Here is a 22,914-nt window from a genome sequence, read left to right on the forward strand (position 1 = left end):
TGGTCTTTCTTCTTTTTTGATGAGAAGTGTTTATTCATGTAAACTTTCACCTTAGAACTGCTTTTGTCATATCCTGTAGTTCTTGTGTTTCCATGTTTATTTGTCTCAATAAATTTTTAAATTTCCTTTTTAATTACTTCAGTTACACATTTGTTGATCAGGTGCATGTTGTTTAATTACCATGAATTTTTAGTTTCCAACATTCCTTTTGCTTTCATTTTGTTTTATTCCATTATAGTCAGAAAAGATACTTGATGTGGTTTTGATTTTTTTAAATGTGATAAAACTTGTTTTGTGACCTAACATATGGTCTGCCCTGGAGAATGTTTCATGTTCTGTTGAGAAAATGTATATTCTGCAGCGGATGGATGAAATGTTATGTAAATGTCTGTTAGGTCCCTTTCATCTGGAGAGCAGTGTAACTCCAGTGTTTTGTTGTTGATTTTCTGTCTTGATCATCTGTCCAATGCTGAAATCCTCTATTGGTTTGAAATCCTCCATTACTCCCGTATTGCAGTCCATTTCTCTCTCTATGTCTATTAATATTTGCTTTACATATCTGAGTTCTCCAGTATTAGGTGCATATATTTTCACAGTTGTTACATCCTCTTGCTGTATTTACCCGTTTATCATTATGTAATGACCATATGTATAAAGATTCTTGACTTAAAGTCTGTTTTATCTGAATAAATACAGCTACTTCTGCTCTTTTTTGAGTTTTGTTTGTGTTGAATATGTTTTTCCATCTCTAAATTTTCAGTATATATGCGTCGTTAAGGGCAAAGTGAGTTTGTTATAGACAGAATATTTGGATCATTTTTTAAAAATACATTCAGCCACTCTATCTGTTAATATAATAATTTAATCAATTTACATTCAAGGTTATTATTGATAGATAAAGTTTTACTACTGCCATTTTGATACTTGTTTTTGGGATTTTAAAATAGATCCTTTCTTCCTTTTCCCACCCTCTTACTGTATTTCTTTATAGCTAAGTAAATTTCACTAGCAGTGTGTTTTGATTCTCCACTATTTATTTTTAGTGTATCAATTATAGGTTTTTGCTTTATGGTTACCATGAGGCATACAGAAAATAACTTACAGTTATAGCACATGATTTTAAACTGCTAATGACTTAATCTTGATCACAGTGAAAGCAAAACCAAAACGCTAAATTTCAGTATCATCCCCATCCCAACATTGTGACTTTTTGGTATTTCAATTTGTGTCTTTTTCTATTTACTATTTACTAATTAACTGTTGCTGTAATTATTTTTAATACTTTTGTCTTTTAAACTTCATATTAAAGATATAAATGGTTTACTTACCCCAGTTACAGTTTTAGAATATTCTGGATGTCTGTTTTCTTATTTTACCAGTCAGTTTAATAACTGCAGATGTTTTTGTTATATGTTAGCATCCAGTTTCTTCTGTATTGAAAAACTCTCTTTTAATATTTCTTGTAAGACAAGTCTGGTGTTGGTGAATTCCCTCAGTCTTTGTCTGGGAAAGTATCTCTCCTTTGAGTTTGAAAGATTGCTTTGCTGGGTATAATCTTACTGTTTGGCAGTATTTTTCCTTCAGCACTTTGAATATCACATTCTAGTCTCTCCTAACTTGCGGGATTTCTGCTGAGAAGCCCCCTGAAATTTATATCAGGACTCCATTGAATGTGATATTTTTATTTTCTCTTGCTGCTTTCATTATTCTTTGTCTTTAATTTTTGATAATTTAATTATGATGTGCCTTGGGGAATCCCTCTTTGGGTTGAATTTGATTGGTTATGTCTGAACTTCCGGTTTTTACCTGAAGGTTGTAATCTTTCTCTAGATTTGGGAAATTTTCAGCCATTATTTCTTTAAATATGCTTTATAGGCATTTTTCTTTCTCGTTCCCTTCAGAAATTCCTATTACACAGAGATTAGTTCACTTGATTCTCTTATCCCATAATTCTTATAGGTTTTCTTCACTCACTTTTATTCCTTTTTTTTTCTTTTTGTTTCTCTGGTTGGATAATTTTATGTTCCATTTTCAAGCTTGCTAATTCTTTCTTCTGTTTGAGAATATCTGTTGTTGAAGTTTTCTAATGAGTTTTTTTCAGGTCAGTTCTTTTATTCTTTATTGCTAAGACTTCTATTTGGTTTTTGAAAAAGTGTTTCTATTTCTTTGTCATACTTCTCATTTTGTTTTTGGATTGTTTTCAAAATTTTATTTAGTTTTCTTTCAGGTATTTCTGTGATTGTCTGAACCACTTTAAGAGAATTATTCTAAATACTCTGCCAGATGTCATAGATCTTCAATTCTTCTGGGTCAATTACTGGACTTTGTTGGTTTATTTTCATGGTGTCATACTTCCCTGAGTTTTCACAACTATTGCATCTTTATGTTGATTCCTGAGCATTTGATGAGACAGCCACTTCCAGTTTCTGCTGATGTTCTTTGTTGGTTTTAGACCTTTACAACTTAGTATTGACTCTTAAACACTGCTCTACTGTTACTTTCCATCCTGGGAAGAGCTTATGTTGAGCACCAGAACTGAAACACTGCACTATAATTAACATGTTGCCCTGTTACTGTTTCTTCTTTTAGAAAAACTTACAATGAGCACCAGAACTTAAAACTTAGAACTGTAACTATATTGCATCCCTGCCATTGTTTTCTAGTCTTGGGAAGACTTAAGTTAGCACTATGTATTAATCTCGATCTTTTAGTGTTTTTCCAGGCCAGGAAAATCCAGCTAGGGATTTAGGCATTCCCATGGATTGTGCCATCTGTGGTGCTATGGCACTGGCCAGTCTCTTTATTGTGGCACCCCCACTGACTGGAGCACAAGGTAGCTGCCAAAATCCATGCATCAGTTACTGTGATTAGTGCCCAGTTCCTCACGGGTAGTTCAGCTTTCTTGGTAGACCCAATTGCTCCCCTGGAAAGGAGTCAGAGTGGGCTTCCCATGAAGATTCCAAAAGGGAGGAGATCAACCATCCACCTCTCATTTCCTCCAATCACCATGGAAACCACAGATCTAGAGAAATTCTCTTTGAGGGGTTATGCCAGCTTGGGAGAGGGGCTGGAACAGTCTAAAATGACTATTTCTCTTTCTGGTCACAACATCTCTGCTACCCTAATGGGTTTCTCTACTTTCCCTCTTTGCTGTGGTGAATTTAGGGAGATATTCTTGTCTTTTAATAGTTTCAAGTTGAATTTCTGTGGGGGAAGTGATGATTCTTGGGATCTTCTATTCTGTCATCTTGTTGTCACTTATAATTATTTTAATATTCAAAGCCCATTGAATGGATATTCCATGATATATTTTGTTTTCATTTACCTGCTGTTGGGCCTTTTGGGCTATTTCCAGTTTTTTGCTATTGCAAACAAAGCTGCTATGCACATTCATGTATGAGTTTTATATGTACATGCACTTTCAGTTTTCTTGAATTATCTAGGAGTAGAATGAGTATATCATATGGTATTATGTATGTTTAAACTTTTAAGAAACTATTGGACCATTTTGCAAAATTCTGTATTTTACATGGCCACTAGCACTATATGAAAGTTCCCGTTGTTCCACATCCTTTTCAACACTTGACATGGTTTATCTTTTTAATTTTAGCCATTGTAATAGGTATACAATAGTAGCTAATTTTGGTTTATTTTGAATTTCCCTAATACTACTGATGTTGAGCACCTATTCATGTGTTTATTTGTCATTAGTATTAGTTTTCTATTGCTGTAAAACATTACCAGGAACTTAGTTACATGAAACATGAGTCATTATTTTCTCACAATTCTGTAGCTCAGAAGTTCTGGTGGGCTCAGTTTCTCTTTTTAGGGCTTTACAAAGCTACTTATCAGTGTATCAGCTGGGCTGGGCTCTTACCTGGAGGTTTTGGGAAGAATCCACTTTCAAGCTCATTTACGTTTTTATGACAAGATCAGATCCACGCAGACAATCTCTGTTATCTTAAGGTCAACTATCCCATATATCATCACATAGTCAACAATGTGATGTCATATTCATAGCTTTGATGATTAGACTGGATTTTATTTGAGAGGCCATTTTAGAATTTCTGCATGCTACACAATTCACATGTACTCTTTGTTAGAGTATCTGATCAAATCTCTTGCCAATTTTTAATTGGGCTATAAGGGGTACAAACCTTTTACGAGGTATATACTTTGCAAATATTTTCTCTCAGTTTGTGGCAGTCTTTTTATTCTATTAATAGTGTCCTTTGAAGAGCAGAAATTTTCAATTTTGATGAAATCTAAATAAATTTTTTACTTAACGGATTTTGTCTTTAATGTTATATTCAATATATCTTTGGCATATCTTAGGTCACAAAGATTCTCTCCTGTTTTCTCTTAGAAGTTTTATGGTTTAAGTTTTACATTTCAGTATGTTTGAATTTGTCTTTGTAAATAATGCAAAGCATAAATTGATGTTTATTTTACTTATGGATATTCAATGTTTTAGCACCATTTGTTGAAAATATATTTCTCTATTGAATTGTTTTGTTACTTTGTTGAAAAATTAGCTGTCCATATGCATGTGGGTCTATTTTGTTACTATTTTCTGTTCCTTTGATCTGTTTATGTATCTTGATGCCATTACCTTGCCCTGTTAATGTGAGACTTGAACTGTTAGTCTTTGAATATGTTTCCCCTGTAACAAAGTTGTTTTCCCTATTCTAGTTTCCTTATGTATCCATATGAGATTTAGAATCAACTTGTCAAATTCTTTATATTAAAAAAGCCTGCTGGGATTTTGATTGAGATTATCTTAAATCTGTTGGTCAATTTGGGGTGAATTGATGTCTTAACTATATTGAATCTTTCAACATATGTATATGGTCTGTTTATTCACTTATTTAAGTATTTATTTAATTTAAGTAATTTATTTAATTTCTGTCACCAAAATTGTATAGTTTCAGTCTACTGATCTTGAACAAAAAATATTACATTTATTCCCAAGGATCTCATATATTTATGTTATTGGAAATATTATTGATTTTTAATTTTGAATTCTTCTTGTCAGTATGTAAAAGTTCGATTTATTTTCCTGTATTACCTTGTATCCTGAAACATGGCTAAACTCACTTATCATTTACAAAAGTTTTAATACATGCCATTAGATTTTCTACATAGTTACAACCATGTCATCTGCAAATAAAGACAGTTTTTCCTCTAATTTCCAATCTGCATTCCTTCTATTTCTTTGTCTCGCCTTCATGCACTGTCTACAGCCTTCAGTAAGATATTAAATAGAGTGAGTGAGAATGTATACTCTTGTCCTATTTCTAGTTAGGTGGGCAAAGCATTCAGTCTTATATCACTAAGTATGATGTCAGTTCTAGGTTTCTGTAGCTGTCCTTTATCAGGTTAAAGGAGTTGCCTTCTATTCCTTGTTTTTTGAGATCAGGATTGGCTGCTGGAATGTTTTCAAATGTTTTTTCTCCACATATTGAGATGATCATAATTTTTTTTAGTTTGTTAATAGGATGAATTACATCAATTGTGTATCATATATTAATCAATGATATATGTATCAATGTATCAATGTATCAATGATCAATGATCATGATGTATTTTAATGCACATATTATAGTATTTGATCTGCTCTATTTGATCTGCCTAGATAATTTTTGCATCTGTGTTTATGAGAGATATTGGGTTCCAGTTCTCTTTTATTTTTATGTTTTATCTGGTTTTGTTTTTTGGGTAATGCTGGCCCATAGAATGAATAAGGAAGTATTCCTTCTTCAATTTTCTGGATATGTTAGTGGAGAATTGGTGCCATTTCTTCCTTAAATATTTAGTATACTTAACCAGTGAAGCCATCTGGGTCTGGAGTTTTCTTTTTGGAAAGGTTTTTAAATAACCAATTTGTTTTATTTAATAGCTATAGAGATATTCATATCTCCAATCCAATCTATTTCTTCTTTAGTGAATATTGTTTTTATATTTCATGGAATTGATAATTTTATAAGTTATCAAATATTTGGATAAATAATGATTTGTAATTTTATTATCCCTTTGATGTCTGTGGGATCTGTAGTGATATCTTCTCTTTGATTTCTGATATTGATAGTTATGTTTTCTCTCCTATATTCTGGATCAATTTGATGAGAGCTGTTATAAATTGTGGTCTTTGATCTGCTCTATTATTTATGTACTCAAATAACTGGATTTTTTGTTACATTTATTTTTAGAGAAAAAATGTTTCTATGTTTTCTAGTCTAATGATTTCTGCTCTAATTCTTATTATTTACTTACTTTTATTTACTTTGGACTTGCTCTTTTTTTTTCCTACTTAAGGTGGAAACTGCTGTATTTTGAGACTTGACTAGGTATTTTGTCCTCTAAATTTCACCCTATATATTGCTTTAGTGGCATTCCACAAATTTTAATTTGTTGTGTTTTCATTTTTATTTTATTCAAAATGTTTTCTAACTTTTGATATCTTTTTTAATACGTAGATTAATTACAGTGTGTTATTTATATTCCAAATATCTTGGAATTTTCGAGATCATTTTGTTTGTGTTTTCTAGCATAAATCTCTTTGGTCAGAGAATGTACTTTGTATGACTTGAATATTTAAAAATTTGTTGAGACATTCTATATATTAAATTATGGTTTATCTTGATAAATATGCTATGTGCACTTGAAAAGAATGCATATTCTGTTGTGATAGAGTGTTTTATAAATGTTAATTAGGTCAATTTTGATGATACTGTTCTATATTCTTTATCTTCTATAGCCTTATTGATTTTTGATTGGCTTATTCTATCAACTGTTAAGAAAATCATATTGTGATTCTTTACTGTGTTTATAAATTTGCCTGTTGATTGTTGTACTTATGTTATTGCTTCATGTGTTAACAAGCTCTGCTATTAAATTCAAAAAGTTTTAGGATTGTTTTATGCACCCAGTGAATTTTCCTTTTTGTCATTATGAAATCACATTCTCTTATTACTGGTAATATTCTTTTTTTCTGAAATCTACTTTTTATAATGTTTGTTTTGTTTAGCGTTAGCATGGCATATATTTTTTCATTCTTTTATTATTGGTATCTTTATAAAGTAGATTTTCTAGAGATAACATATAGTTGGTGCTATGGTTTGGACATTTGTCCTTTCCAAATATCATGTTAAAATGTGAGGTGTTTGGGTCATGAGAGTGGGTCCTTCGTGAGTTTCTTGGTGCCTTCCTTGTGTTAGTAAGTGAGTTCTTGCTCTGAATTCACATGCAATATGGTTGTTTTTAAAAGTGTGATACCTCCCTCTCTTTCTCACTCCCTCTCTTGCCATCTGACATGCCTGATACTGCTTTGCCTTCTGCCATGAGTAGAAGCTTCCAGAAGCCAAACAGATGCCAGCACCATGCTTCCTATACAGCCTACAGAACCATGAACCAATTAAACCTCTTTTCTTTATAAATTACCCAGTCTTCAGTGTTTGTTGGTAGCAATGCAAGAATGAACTAATCCAGTTAGATCTTGTTTATTTAAATTAATTTGACACTCTGTTCCGTATATTGGGTTAAATTACATTTAATGTGATTATTAATATTGCTAAAACTGTTTAAATTTATCATTTTGCTATTCATTTTCTTTTTGTCTCCCTTTCTTGTGTTCTTATCATTTTATTCCTCTGCTATATTCTGGATAGATTATATTTTTAAAATTCTACTTTCTCCTGTATTGACTTTTTGCTGTATCTATTTGTTTTGTTATTTTGGGTGTTTCTGTACAGTTTATAGTACATAACTTATCACATTCTACCCTCTTGTGATATTATATCAACTCACATAGAATATAAAAAACATTATAATTGTACACTTATCAACTCCAAGCACTGTGGTATTATCATCATATATTTGATGTTATGTATATTATAAACCTCATATTACATCATCCATTTATGTAAGCAGTTAATTGTATTACAAAGATAATTTTAAATAAAATAACTTGTATATTTTGCCATGTATTTACTAAATAAAATTCTCCTTTTTTTTTGGCAGATCCATATTTCCATCTGCTATCATTTTTTCTGCCTTGAGGCCTCCTTTTATGTTTTTATTCTGTTAACTATTTTCTGCTGATGAATGTTTTTAGCTTTTATATGCCAGAAAATAAAGCACTTTATGTCACTTTTGCTTTTAATAGACATTTTCAATAGCTGTAGAATTTTAGTATGACAGATTTCTTCTTATCTTTCAGTTATTTAAAGATACTGCCCATTATCTTTTCATTTGCATTATGTTTTAATGAGAACTTTGCTGTTCTTCTTTTCTTTTTTCCTCTGCATGTAATGTTTATTTTTTCCTTTAACTGTTTTTAAAATTTTCTTTTTACCACTGTTTTTAAGTTACTTCCTTATGTTGTAATTTGGCATGGCTTTTTTCATCTTTCTCTAGTTTGAGTTTTATTGAAATTCTTAAATCTGTATTTTTATGGTTTTTGCAAATTTTTTAATGACCATTATTTCCTCAAATAGTGTTTTTTGTCTTTAATCCCTTCTTGGCTACAACAATTACACTTATATTCGACTACTTTATGTCAGAATATACTGATGCTCTGCTTATTTCCAATTTTTTTCTTTTGAATTATTTTTTGTCTTCTAAAGTTCATTAATCACCTACAATGTCTAATACATTAATACTCTTGTTGTGTGTTTTCTTTCCTCTCATTTTAGTTTTTATTTAAGGTATTTCAACCATTTTTTTATCTTCCGTGTCTCTACTTAACATTTTGAAAATATGAAATACAGATATTAGTCTGGTGCAAAAGTAATTGCTGTTTTTGCCACAGCAATTACTTTTGCACCAACCGAATACAATAACTATATTAGTATGATTGTAAGTTAATTCTGACACCTGTGTCGGTTATGTCTTTACGTCAATCAATTGTTTTTGTTGTTGTTTTTTCTCTCCATTAGTCATATGTTCTTATTTTTTTATGCCTGGTAATTTTTTATTTTATGACAGACATTATGATTTTACCTTGTTGGATGCTGGATGTTTTTGTAGCCCTATAAATATCCTTGAGCTTTGAGCTAGGATACATTTAGTTGCTTAGAAACAGGTTGATTCTTTCATATCTTGCTTTTAAGATTTGTTACATGGAACCAGAATCATGTTTAATGTAGGGGCAATAATTCTCTGAATGAGGCAAAATACTTCTGCCTCTCTAGGTGAGGCAAGATACTTTTCCCAGTGTTCTGTGGGGCTGGGCACAGTAATACCAGTTCTGGTTCAGCATGAGTCCTCAAAGTCTCTCAGGTACTTTCTTTCCCCTGGCTTTGGGCAGCTTCCTCATGCACATGTGCTAACAAGTACTTTGCTAAATATTTGTGAATGACTCTTAAGATCTCAGGAGTTGTATCTGTGAAACTCTCTCTCTTTTAGGATCCTGTCCTTGAAAGTCTACCTAGATGTCCCCCAGACACTCATCTCCTGTATGCAAGAAATATGCTGGGATTTGCCTGTGTTACCTTGCAGTCTGAAAACTCTCTCAGGGCCATAGGCCGTGGCCGTTAAAGGGCTCACATCATTTGTTTCTCATCTTTCAGGGGCCAATGACGTGCATCATTTCATGACCATGTCTTTAGAATCAATTTCATGTATTTTGTCCAGATTTTGTGTTGTCTTAGGTGACAAAAATCCAGTCCTTGTGACTCTAAGATGGAAGTGATATTCCTCAGGCTTATTTTTTTAATTTTATATTTGTTTTTAAATATTAAGATGAGAGATTTTAAAGTCGTATTTACAAGCATGTATTCACAACTAATATATCATAGGTTTGGATAGAAGTTTTTTATTAAATATGGAATCTCAAATTGAATATAAGTGGCATTATATATTATATTGTTAAAAATTATTTTTTTATTAGAAACATCTCCATATAAGAATTTCCGCTAGAAGAGTTCAACTTTCAGATCTGATGAAAATTACCTTAAATTGTTTTGAATTATTATCATTATTGTGCTCATTTTTAAGTTATATTTCAATATCTATTTTCCTCAAGTTTCATATTTGAAACCACCAGTAAATATTAAATAATATATATCTAAGAATAAAATGTTTATCTCTATATAATGAGCAAAGTCAACATTGACTAGAAAACAAAGTTCAAACTCTTCAGCAAGGCCCTCAGTGAGGAGCTGCATGCCTACCTTTTGTTTTTCTGTAACCTTATCTCCTCTTCCCTGCGTTATACTATAAGCTTGCATAGTACTGAACAGCTTATAGAACTCTGCACCTTTTCTGCTGTTTCTTGCCTCTGCACTGTCTTGTATGCTGTTCTTTTCTCCTAGTGATGCCCTTTCTGCCTTTTTTAACTTGGAAAATTTGTAGTTATGTTTTGAGGCATGTCAGATGCTATTTTCTGTAAGAAGTTTCTCTGAATTGCCTCACACTGGGCACAATGCCCCCCTCTTTATCACCTGGGAAGACATCCATCTCTGCACACATCATTTCATATTGAAATTATCTGTCTACCTGTTTGCATTCCTAAAAAATTCAAAAGCAGCTATTTGTATTTATGGGCTGGTAACCCCATTATCAAGCAGAATACTTGTCACAGAACAGGTATTTAGTAGGTGTTGTTAGAAATAAAAGAACTGTTGGTTGAGTGAGATTCTTTCTCATTCTGAGTGAGTATTTTTCTCAAATATTTTAGAAACTTTATTTGTGTGTGATTTATTTATTTGATATACTTACTGTCTTTTCATAGTTTGAGTTTCTTCTTTTGCTTTGTAATTTTATTCTTTTAGTTCTTTTTTTGTAGATACTTTGAACTTGTGCATACTGTTCTCTGTCATGAGTTTGCATGACCTTCTAGGATGATCAGCTTTCTACCCATTGGTGAAATGCTGTTGGTATGCACTCCTGAAAAGGACAAGTTAGTTGTTATAGTATAGAAATACTTCCTTATCAGTTTACAAGCAGTTGCTTTTTAAAACTCTCTCAAATAATATTTCTATCCTGAACTCTGGCCTATCTCTGGGATCACCAGGACCTATACATAATTCAGCTACTAAATAGTATTAACTATTTAATAATAGTTAATTATAATTAATAGTTATAATAATGTGTAATATATAATATAGGGCTTATTTCACTGTGTTAAAATACAAGAGCAGAGTTCTTTCTGATTATTGGGTGCATTTACCATAAACATTTTAATTTGTTAAAATATTACCCTTTCCCCCATTTAAGTCTTAAGTCTTAACATTGAGAGGTTGGACACTTTTCTGCTATGCTGGAAGTGCTATCTACCACTTATGGAGGTAGAGGGCTTCCTTGATCCTCAGTGATTCTCTTTTGGCCAGCCTGTATGTTTTACTGTGAAATCATAGAAAAGTGATACATATACCATAAACTATGGGGGGAGTTATGCCAATCTTAGTCCTAAGCTAGGAATTTATCAGTAACTTTAACCACTTGTTCCTCCACGAAGCCTATTTCTGGCCTCCTAATATTTACAGGGTAATTATAGCTTCTTTTCTAGGATAGACAGAGACATTTAAGCTTGGCTTGCCACTTTTCAAATCCATTTCCCAGTACCTACTTGGGGATTACCCTATTTCTGGCCCCAACCTGCCCTATAGGCTCTTTCTGTAATTAGTCCACTAATATTTGTCAATGGCTTTTCAGTCTTGATCACTTCTTTCATTTATGCTTGCTTTCTTTTCTCCAGGAGCACCTTCATATTTTATATTTCTACTCTAGAAAGCTATCCTCTTGGTAGCCATTTGAAAAATTTCCTCCCTTCAAATCTCACTTTGCTTTGGAATATCCCATATTGGTCATTTGGAATGTAGAGATTTTACATAAATTACTAACTTTTACTGTTTTGAAAAAAATGGTAACTATCCACAAATCTGTATTATACACAGATTTCTAGTCTCTCCTGAAAGGGTTAGTGAAGCTCCTGGTGTCTCAATAACATTTAAACTCATTGTATGTGGAAGGGCCTTTAACCTTATACTTTTATAATATATTGTTTTTGAACTTTTTAATACAATTTGCAATTTTAATGAATTAAATAATTTACTAGTATCTGGGCATGTTGCTATGTAAATAAATTAACTTTGTGAGTAACTCTGATTTTTCAGTTATTTCAGGTTTGAATTTTCTTAAATTCAGTAACATTTATTTCCCCGTGTTGCCAGTTCCTAAATCTTCCTGGATTACTTTCATGTTGAAAAATCATCTTATTCTCAGAATTAATGAGACCAGAATAATGCACTTTGAATACTTAAAAGATTCCAATTATGCTAGAGCAGTGGGCATATTCTGCCAGTGGACTTCAAAGGCAACGGTGCTGAGAGTTTCAAAAGCAAGAGTTTACATGGTCATTTGAAGTCCACACTATACTTCACCTTGAGCTGCATTTCAGCTTTGTTTACATTGTATGTATAACACTGTAGGTGATCTATTGGGCTAGTATGAGACATCTCTAATGAGAGTCTTTTTAAGTAACATTCAATATAGACGGACACATATTTGAAGCATTACAAGGAAAGTAGGCCAATTAGAGATAAAGCTTAATAGCTTCAAGGAGGGAGCTGGAAGATTTACTTACACTTGACAGTGAAGAAGCAAAACATAATCTTAGTAAAACCCTTATATTTAAGAAATGATATCTTCCTTTAAATACATAGATTTTCAGATTTTGAGCTTCACAAATGAAGTAATTTTATCCTGGTTTTGATGGACAAAATCATCAATTTCTTTTTATCTGTAGGCTTGTATCAATACTCTATAAAACAGGAGATATTGTAATATGCTAATTTATGCCTTGATTTTTCCATTAATACTATGAAAAAAGCTTCATTTTTCCCTGAAAACTATTCTAGTCACCCTTACTCCTTTATAATACATTCTTACATGCTACTTAGGAACTCTCTTTAACAATGTATAAATTTTCAGACTTTCGTTTCTAAGATGATAGTAGATTAATATTTTAAAAGAATAACAATACCTATAAATGTGTCTATAAAGAAAAAAAGCTGGCTAGGTGCTGTGGCTCATGCCTGTAATCCCAGCACTTTGGGAGGCCAAGACAGGTGGATTATCTGAGGTCAGGAATTCGAGACCAGCCTGGCCAACATGATGAAACTCCATCTCTACTCCATTTCTACAGAAGAAAACTCAATGTTATTTTGGAAGAACATCTTCTCAACACAGGATTGCTTTGGAGGAAGAGGATTGGAGGAGAAGAAAACCCTGATAAGTATAAGTTCATAATTAAAGAATATACGAAATATTGGCAGAAGTCACAACAAACAAGAGAACCAAAAATGGAAAGTTTAGGACAATAGAAGAATAATCTGTAGTATAGCATACAAGTGCTTATAATGATTAAAGATATGAAAGAAGAAATCCAAATCCTAAGAGTATAATTGCACTCTTTATTTGAGCCAATACTGTAGTATCAAAAAAACAAATCTCATTGACTTAATACTACAAAGAATATTTCTCATTCATACCAGAGTGTGACCAGGTATGTAGTGCTGGCTTTGCATGTGCTGAATAAGAGTTCCTGACTCCTTTCATTTTGTGTTATAACCATTTTGTAAGGTGTCCTCATAGGACTCAGGCAGACATTGAGCAGGAAGAGAAGGAGAAGTATCTCACAGAATGGTTATGAACCCAAAGCTGGAATACAACATAACTTAGTGCTAACCAAATTGCAAAAGAAATGGAAACAGGATCGGTAGGCCTCTGGTCAATCTCTACCTACATATAAAAATTTGACAGAGTTTCAATTAGATATTATCAGAAATGTAAATTGTAGGCATTCGTTGTTTCATTTCATATAAATGGATGTTACAGAGATAGATTTATTACTTTGTCCAGGTACCATCCCAGTTACTGGCGATGGAGGAAACGAACAAAAAAAACCCATGTTCCTACCACAGTAGAGTTTACAAATCCTACTTGTGGAGGCACACAGTGAGTACATAAAGGATTAGTGAGAGTATTGAGTGGTATAAAAATGGAGCAATATGAAATGATGCCGAGAAGTGTGCCTTGCTATAATAGGGTGTTCAGGAAAGTCCTCCTCTAGCCCTCACCTCCAGTAGGTGATATTTGAGAGACATTTCCCTGTTGCTAAATTCAACATTTAGTTGCTTTCACTTTATCAGGCTTGATCTGTTAGCTGCATTTAGGTCTCCTGCTCATGTCCTCATTTAAAAAAAAAAAAAAAAAAAAAAGCTTCACTTGGTTTCCAAGGTATCACCTTCCACTGTGTTTGTCCTACCTCAGTATATTAGTTTCTTATGGCTGCTGGAATAAAATATCACAAACTTAATGGCTTCAAACCACACACATTCATTGATAAATTCCTTTGGAATTCTCGAGGTCACAAGTCCAAAATGGGTCTTACTGAGCTACCAACAATGTTTCAGCAGGGCTGCCTTCCTTTCTATAGGCTCTATGAGAAAATCCACTTCCTTGCCTTTCCACCTTCTGGAACTTGATCACATTCCTCGGCTTGTGGCCACTTTTCTCTGTCTTCCAAACCCAGCAATTTTCCCTTTTTGCTTTCTTCAGTAGTCACTTTTCCCTCTAACCTCCTCTGACTCCTTCTTCCACTTTTGAGCACTCTTGGGGGTTACACTGGGACCCCCAGATAATCCAGGATAATCTCCCCATGTCAACATACTTAATCACATCTACAAGCTCCCTTTTTCCATGGAGGGTAACATACCCACAGCTTCCAGGGACTAAGATATGTATGCATTTGAAGTAGGAGTTGGTGGTTATTCTGTCTACCACATTCAGGGACTGCTTTCTTTTCTCAGTGTTCACAGTTATTTCCTTCTTATCTCTCTGACCCTTACGTATAGAGTACCAGGGCAGAAATACAACTCCGTTGATTACTAGAGTATTGAAATATTTTTATATTCCTTGGTAGATAGTCTTAACAATTACCAATAACTCTGAGTTCCAGACATTTCTGCCTTTTGCCCTAGGTCCCTGACTTGCCCTGAGGACTTTAAATCTTTGCTCCTGCTACATAAAATACAGAATAAATGTCTGGCTTAGTTGGAGGCTTTGAAGACACTGAACCAGCATTGTGGTTGGGGTCAATTTAGAATTGTTCTTGCTCAATCTATACCAGCTGTTAGCATCCCTGGGTGTGCCCCTTCCTTAAGTAGTTATTTTCTTGATGATTTCATCCAGTCTTAAGACTTTAAATACCACCTAGATGTTGATTACTCTCAAAGTTTCACTTGTTGTCCAATTTTTCTCCCAAACTTTAGAATCTGACATCTAATTACCTACTCAGTATCCTCAAGGCTGTATTTTTGGCATCTAAAGCACAATCTCATTTATCAGTGCACTGCTGTTTTATGCCCCCTGCCTCAATTTTTCTCCATATCACGGTCTTCTGTCTGTAAGGAAATATCAACTCTGTCTGCTTTCTCTATCTTAAAGTATACGCAGAATCTATTTCTTGCCTTCTATTCAGTTACCAAACCAGTCCAACCCCCCCCCCCTTAGCTCTCTCCTCTTAATTCAAAGCCTTCTACATTGTCTCCCTTCTTCCTTTAGTCTTTCTCAACATAGCAGCAAGAATGATCATCAAATTCTAATAATATCATTTTGGACCCCTGCTCAGAACCATCCTTTGGCTTCTTATCTCACTCAGAGTAAAGATCCTTCCCCTGGCTTAGGTAACTTTGACAATCTTCTCATGTAGTAGCTGTCTGCAATCAACTTCCATTGCTTTTCTTCCCATTCACACAGCTTAAGGCATACTGACATCCATATTATTCTTAAACTAAGTCAGGATGCCCTCTGCCTCTGGAATACCCTTCCTTCCTGTATCTGAAGAATTCTTTGATGGATAGTCATATAGCTTGATCCCTCACTTTCTTTCATTATTAAAATATTACTTTACTATAGACATTTTCTTTAACCACTGTTTTAAAAATTGAGTACCTTAACTTATCAGTTCGCCTGTACTGTGTTATATTTCCCCTTAGGAGTTTCATGTTTGAATACAATCACACACCTCATAGCAACACTTTGGTCACTGATGAGCCTCATATATGAGAGTGGACATCTAGTAAGCTAAGGTTAATTTATTATTGAAGAAAGAAGTTTTTTTTACAAATTTAATGTAGCCTAAGTGCACAATATTTATAAATTCTTCAGTAGTGTACAGTAATGTCCCAGGCCTTCACAGTCACTCTCAAATCACTGACTCATTAACAGCAACTTCCTGCAAGCTCCACTCACGGTAGGTGTGCTATACAGGTGTACCATTCTGTTTTAACTTTTATGCTACATTTTCACTGTATTTTTCTATGTTTAGATGTGCTTAGATACACAGATGCTTACCATTGTGTTACAGCTGCCTGCAATATTCAGGACAGTAACAGCTGTAGAGGTTTATAACTTAGGAGCAATATACTGTACTATATAGCCTAGCTGTGTTGCAGGCTGTTTCCTTTGTGTAGTATGCTCACTAGGTTTGTATAAGCACACTCTATTGTTTGAAGAATAACAAAATTGCCTAACAATGGATATCTTAGAATGTATCCTTGTTGATAAGCAATGTGTTACTGTATATTGTATATTTTACTTAATTTAAGATATTTAATTTGTATCTAGAACCCACTAGAATATAAGCTGTATAGATATTTTAGTCTGGTTTTTTAACTGCTTATCCCATGGTTTATAGGCAGTGTTCTAGCCTCACAAGTAGTTAAAAACTTGAAAACTGAATAATATTCCTATTTTACACTTTAAAAATCATGAAAATGAACAAAAAGTAGCATTCAAGGTTTAGTAATATGGGAACTGTAATACACATATATTTAAAGTTGGAAACAAGCCCAACTTTTCAGTAGAAAATTAGTCAAAATCTATCACAAACCTTAAATATGCATACACTTTGGAATAGGAAGTCTCCTCATTAAAATCTATCCTAACAAAATAATGTGAATGTACACAAAGATTTTGCAGTAAGAACCACCACCATAGTCTTGTTTATGAAAGTGAAAAATTTAAAAATTTTAAAAATTGACCCCCCCAAATTTCCAAATATAGAAGCTTAGTTAAATGAAATGAGGTATATTCATACAAGAGGATCTTGTACAATCCTTAAATTAGCATTTAGATAAACATTTAGAACATGAGAGATATTAACAATATGCTGATAAGTGGTACAAACCGGTTTATACAAAGTATATGCAAAATGATTTAATTTTTGAAAAAATACATATAGACTGATAGATATATAGACAAGATTCTATATATCAGTGTGAGAAGATAGCTATTTATCAACTATATGTTGTCTGTGTTTATGATATTTGATAATACTGTATATCATTTTTAAAAAATTCTTGCTTTAGTAAGTAGGGACTAAGACTCCACTTTAGTTTATGTGATAAACTCTTTGGGGTTATTTCAGTCTTTAGAACCTTAACATGTAAAAGCTGCCTAGCCATAAGTATGATTGTATTAAAAATGTAGTTAGTATGACTCAGCTGAGAAGACAGATTTATGTTATGCAGTTACTCCAATATTTGACCTCAGAGATTTTAATTAAACCTAATCTACCACTCTCTGTCTCTGTCTAGTTTCTATCTTTTTGGCAGTAATGTACAACCTGGTTCTATTGAACAAAAGAAGGGCAAATTCCCAATCTGGCCAGAGTGGAGTGAAGCTGACATAAATTCAGAAAAGTGGGATGCAGGCAAAGGTGCAAAAGAAAAGGACAAAACAGGAAAAAGTCCTGTATTTGTAAGTAGATGTGAATGTGACTAGGTTTCATTTTGGTTTTTAGTTTTATAATGGAATGAGATTTGTAAACATAAGAGGGTATTCATTCTTCTCCACAATCTCCATTCAAAAGGGAAATTTTTTATTTGTCTATTGGCCCCACCTCCCAACACTCCCACTCTGTCTTTCCAAGCCTTAGACCTGAGCTTCGGTGAATCATATTTGGGTAAACTGGAAGAAAGCGATGTGACCAAAGAATCATAATGAAATAAAGGAAAAATTAAGAGAGAAGGCAAGTTAGCCAGTGGACCTTGGACAGAGTTTGGAAACAGGCGTTTATAAAGAGTGGTTTAGAAAATGAAAATCCACAGTGGACTTGTAAGCTGTGACCTGGAGATAATAGGAAAGATAATTTTTCAAAAGAAATGTTACTGTGAGATGAAAACTGTATTCCTCCTACTATCTCCTCAAGATATGTGAATAAAGATCCTCACTGCTCTTCTTTTACTTTTTGTCACATAAACATGGCATGTCCCTGAGATTGGCACTAAAATGTAGAATTTCTACATTTTCCAATTATATTACTTTAGGTTATTTTGCCTATTTAAAAATGTTTACTCTATTTCTAAAGACTTCAAAGTTGAGGCTATGGGTCTGACTTGGCATTTAAAATATGATCTACTTATTGGGCGCAATAATTCATTTAAAAGTATTTATGGAAAACAATATAAATTTCTAGACATAAATGTAAGTGCCAGAAGGGTTTAGTTGAATTTTGCATAAAGCGTTCTGAAATAGTAAATCTTAGGATGTATGTTTTGTTCACAAAATACTGTATCACAAATTGCATGATTCATATTGGTCAATTTGTTAACAAAAGGTATTCAGTAAAGGTGTTGCTGACTCTGTTAGCACCTAAACAATTTCCAAATTAGCAACATGTAAGGGAACAAATTCTTTGCACTACATCTAAAATGATTATGGGACTTCTAGATGCAGAGGGCTTTGAATTCTCTGGGTTTAAATGAAAATTGGCATATTCTATGTATTTTTTTCAGTGATTCAAAACTTATGGAGAGAGAGAAAGAGAGAGAGGGAGTATGTGTGGGTGCAGGTGTGTGTGTGTTTAGCCTTCAGAATTTACATCAGAAGGATAGAGTGTGCAAATCCTCAGCTGAGCAGTTGAACTCTGGAAAAGTTCTAGAGATGAGTCACTCTGAAGTCTGGAGAAACTACAGACAGGGAAAGGCAAAAGTGCTTGAAATTTTTGAAATAGGATATAAAAATAACCTTTTAGGGAGCTTGGAGAGCAAGCATTCCTTCATCACACGACTGAAAAAGTTTTTGCAAATCCCTGGAAGGTTGGGGGTCAAATACTGGGATTTATCAGAGTTATTAAACCAAGGGCAAGTCTATCGGATGAACATTTATTGGAGGAAAATCAGAGATACTGGAGCACTAGCAAGTGTGACATCAGTGTGTTGGTCACCTGATGTCCATTTCATTTCGGGGCAGCATATGCAAATGAGGCTGCCTGACATTGGACCCCAAAGTAGATACTGTGGCCCTTGTACTAAGGAGCTTTATAAAACTACATGGTTTAAAAAAGCACTAGGCCAACTCTTGCTGTGAACAGGGGCTATCCATTAGAATATGACAATTGAGAACCTTAACCAATATCCTATTCTGTCACTTTAGCTTTCAAAAGCAGGAGAGCACTAGGTCAAACCAAAATGTAAAGTGGTAAAATCTAGAATAGAACCTTACTTTCCACTTCTGGTCTGTCACAATCTCACCCATGGCTCATGAAGCAGCAGTTCCTCCACTGGAGTGAGTTGTGGACAGTGTCCAAGCCTTGTGATTGCATCTGCATGAAATCTTAGCCCTGATTTGCAGTATCCATATTTTACTAAGATTAATTTCCTTAAGCATTCAACGATAGCAAGTACCCTTGGAGTTTTGCAGAAGGCCACATCCCTAGATGTGAGGCTAGTCATCAGGAAATCAGCCTCAGATGAATTCACTCTTCCCTCTAAGTCCAGAGAAAGGTCTCACTTCCTTAGCTAAGTGATGAGAACTAAAGAATGTGATGGGTGAATCAAATTGTGAATATATTATGCATTACTGTAAGGTCATTATAAGGGACACAGCTAAAGAAAAATAATGTGGAAAGATTACCGTTAACTTCTTAATGAGGGAGACCCAAATCCTGGGGAAAAGGGAACCACAACAAGGTCAGTTCCACATTCACTTTGTTCTTTTTTTTATTTATTTATTCCTCTCTCAAGTACATTTATTAATTCAAGACACAAAGATTAGGGATCAAGCACAAAGTAGTGTCCTGGGACCTGTGTCAGTTTCTTGAGCTGGAGAGACAGAGGATATTGCCTAGGACTGCTAAAGCAATCCAAACTTGAACCAAAACCCCAGGGCTAATGGCAGAGAAGCGATCTGAAAATTTTGGATATAATTTTATTTCAAGATATTTACTCAACTCCTAAACTATGTATGAAGGAAAAGCTATGGAGCAAATGAGTAAACAGCAGCAGCTTGAAGGTGAAGTAAAAAACGATTTAATGGTGCTTTGGAGATAAATTTAGGAACATCAAGGTAAAGGGACCCTGATAAACACTCCAGCTTTTTTAGACAGTGCAGCATACCAGCTAAGCATTCTGTATGAAGTAAGGGCAAACCAAATTTACACCAGCCCTACCAAATCCTGAAACCCAGTGTTGACTGGGTCAGGTACATCTTGTACTCCGCCTGCCAAAAGGAAGTAAAATTCTCCTCTCTAGAAGAAGACATCATTATCTAGAGCCCATATTAATTTTTAGACTCAATTTATATCATTCATCAAAACTTATTAAGCATGTGAATTCTACCAGATGTACAAAGACAAGCTGGTACCATTCTTACAGAAACTATTCCAAAAAATTGAGAAGGAGATACTCCTCCCCAACTCATTCCGTGAGAACATTATCATCCTGGTAACAAAACATGACAGAGACACAACAACAACAAAAAACTTCAGGCCAGTATCCTTGCTGGACATTGATGTAAAAATCCTCAACAAAATACTTGCCAACCAAATCCAGCAGCACATCAAAAAGCTAATCCACCATGATCAAGTAGGCTTCACTGCCAGGATGCAAGGTTGCTTCAACAGACACAAATCAATCAGTGTGATTCATCACATAAACACAACTAAAGACAAAAGCCACATGATTATCTCAACAGATGCAGAAATAACTTTTGATAAAATTCAACACCCCTTGATGTTAAGCCTTTTCCCATTTACAAAAAAGTGCAGCTCACTTCCTGCATTCATTTAATTTTACATAAACATACTCTTTGAGGCTGAAGCAAATCTGACTAATTTTCAATGTGAAAATAAAACATAAAAAGCTGTTCTTAGAGTTATTTCTAAACAGAACTTCTCTCTAATATTAATGTAACAGAAATGTATATGATGATCAGTATTTAATACTTTTCTTCATGTGATAAATTTCAAAGCACAGAATAACACAAAGTGGAACATCACATTCTGCAAAAAACAATGTATTTCTCTCCAGATATTATTGCTGTCCTTGCTGTTGTGCAAGCCTCAAACTTTGCAGTGATTACTTGGATTTCATTTCATTTCCCTGATATTGGTAGTAGACTTTTGGGCAAAATGTCTTCCAGACAGGTGAAGATGTGTGGCATCATCAGAACATGGGTGACCTTGAAGATGTTGCTGCCCTGGGGTGTGATGCTTTTCCAGCATTCTTTTAATCAATAGGAGTCTGAGGTTTACCTGGTTAATCATGTGCTCAGGATTGTCCTTCTTGAACAGGATGTAGGAATTCAGTGCTTTGATGTTTAGAGGTGGTGAAAGAATTTCTTATACCAAACGTGTTTTATCTTGGAATAAACACTGCAACTGCAAGCACTGCTGGTGAGTATTCTCGGGGGCAAGTGGGAAATGGTTAAAAACTCTCAATAAACTAGGTATTGAAGGAACATACCTTGAAATAAAAAGAACTATCTATGAAAAACCCACAGCAAACATTATACTAAATGACAAGAGCTGGAAGCATTCCTCTTGAAAACTGGCACATGACAAAGATGTCCTCTCTCACCACTCCTATTCAACACAGTATTGGAAGTTCTAGCCAGAGAAATCAGCTAAGAAAAAGGAATAAAGGGCACCCTAATAGGTAGAGAGGAAGTCAAACTCTCCCTGTTTGCAGATGACATGATTCTATATCTAGAAAACCCCATAGTCTCAGATCAAAAGCTTCTTCAGATGGTAAACAACTTCAGCAAAGTTTCAGGATTCAAAATCAGTATACAGTGCTCACTTCAGCAGTGCATATACTAAAATTGGAATGATACAGAAAAGATTTGCATGGCCCCTGCACAAGCATGGCCCTTGCACAAGCATGGCTCCTGCACAAGCATGGCTCCTGCGCAAACATGGCACACAAATTCGTGAAGAGGTCCATATTTTTAATTAATAATCTAACTTTGCAATGGAAATAATTAGAGAAGCTAGAACAAATTAATCCCAATGCTAGCAGAAGATGAGAAATAATGAAAATTAGAGCTGAACTGAGGGAAAATGAGACAGGAAAAATAATTTCAAAGATCAACAAATCCAGGAGTTGTTGTTTTGAAAAAATTAGTAAAACAGACCACTAGCTAGACTAATAACAAAGAAAAGATACAAAATCCAAATAAACACAATTAGAAATGATGAAGGTAGTGTTACTACTGACCCCACAGAAATAAAAACAACTATCAGAAACGACTACAAACTCCTCTATGCACACGAGCTACAAAACCTAGAAGAGATGGATAAATTGCTGGACACATACACCCTCCTAAGACTGAGCCAGGAAGATATTGTTTTCCTGAACAAACCAATAACAAGCTCTGAAATGGAATCAGTAATAAGGGGCCTACCAACTAAACAAAAGCCTGGCACCTGATGGATTACAGCTGAATTCTACCATATGTAGAAAGATGAGCTGGTACCATTTCTACTGAAACTATTCTAAAAAATTGAGAAGGAGGGACTCCTCCCAAAGTGATTCTATGAGGCCAGCAACATCTTGATAACAAAACCTGGCAGAGAAACAACAAAAAATGAAAATGTCAGCTCAATATTCTTGATGAACATCGATG

General features: G+C 34.1%; 1 protein-coding gene, 1 long non-coding RNA gene and 1 pseudogene across 2 annotated transcripts in view; 2 read left to right on the forward strand and 1 right to left on the reverse strand.

Annotated features, from left to right (window-relative positions):
- Window positions 1-22,914, forward strand: part of ADGB (androglobin) — a 232,929-nt gene that overhangs the window by 22,546 nt on the left and 187,469 nt on the right. The window contains exon 2 of the mRNA XM_005552076.5: window positions 17,604-17,766. Within this exon, the coding sequence (XP_005552133.3) occupies window positions 17,604-17,766 (163 nt within the window). The remainder of the gene's footprint in view (window positions 1-17,603; window positions 17,767-22,914) is intronic.
- The window catches only part of LOC123573016 (uncharacterized), a 105,936-nt gene that overhangs the window by 16,930 nt on the left and 66,092 nt on the right, over window positions 1-22,914 (reverse strand). The window contains exon 2 of the long non-coding RNA XR_010586274.2: window positions 10,720-10,887. This is a non-coding gene — a long non-coding RNA (uncharacterized lncRNA). The remainder of the gene's footprint in view (window positions 1-10,719; window positions 10,888-22,914) is intronic.
- Window positions 22,081-22,238, forward strand: LOC123573155 (U6 spliceosomal RNA; annotated as a pseudogene).

This window comes from Macaca fascicularis, chromosome 4, assembly GCF_037993035.2.
Source record: "Macaca fascicularis isolate 582-1 chromosome 4, T2T-MFA8v1.1".
Classification (NCBI taxonomy): domain Eukaryota; kingdom Metazoa; phylum Chordata; class Mammalia; order Primates; family Cercopithecidae; genus Macaca; species Macaca fascicularis.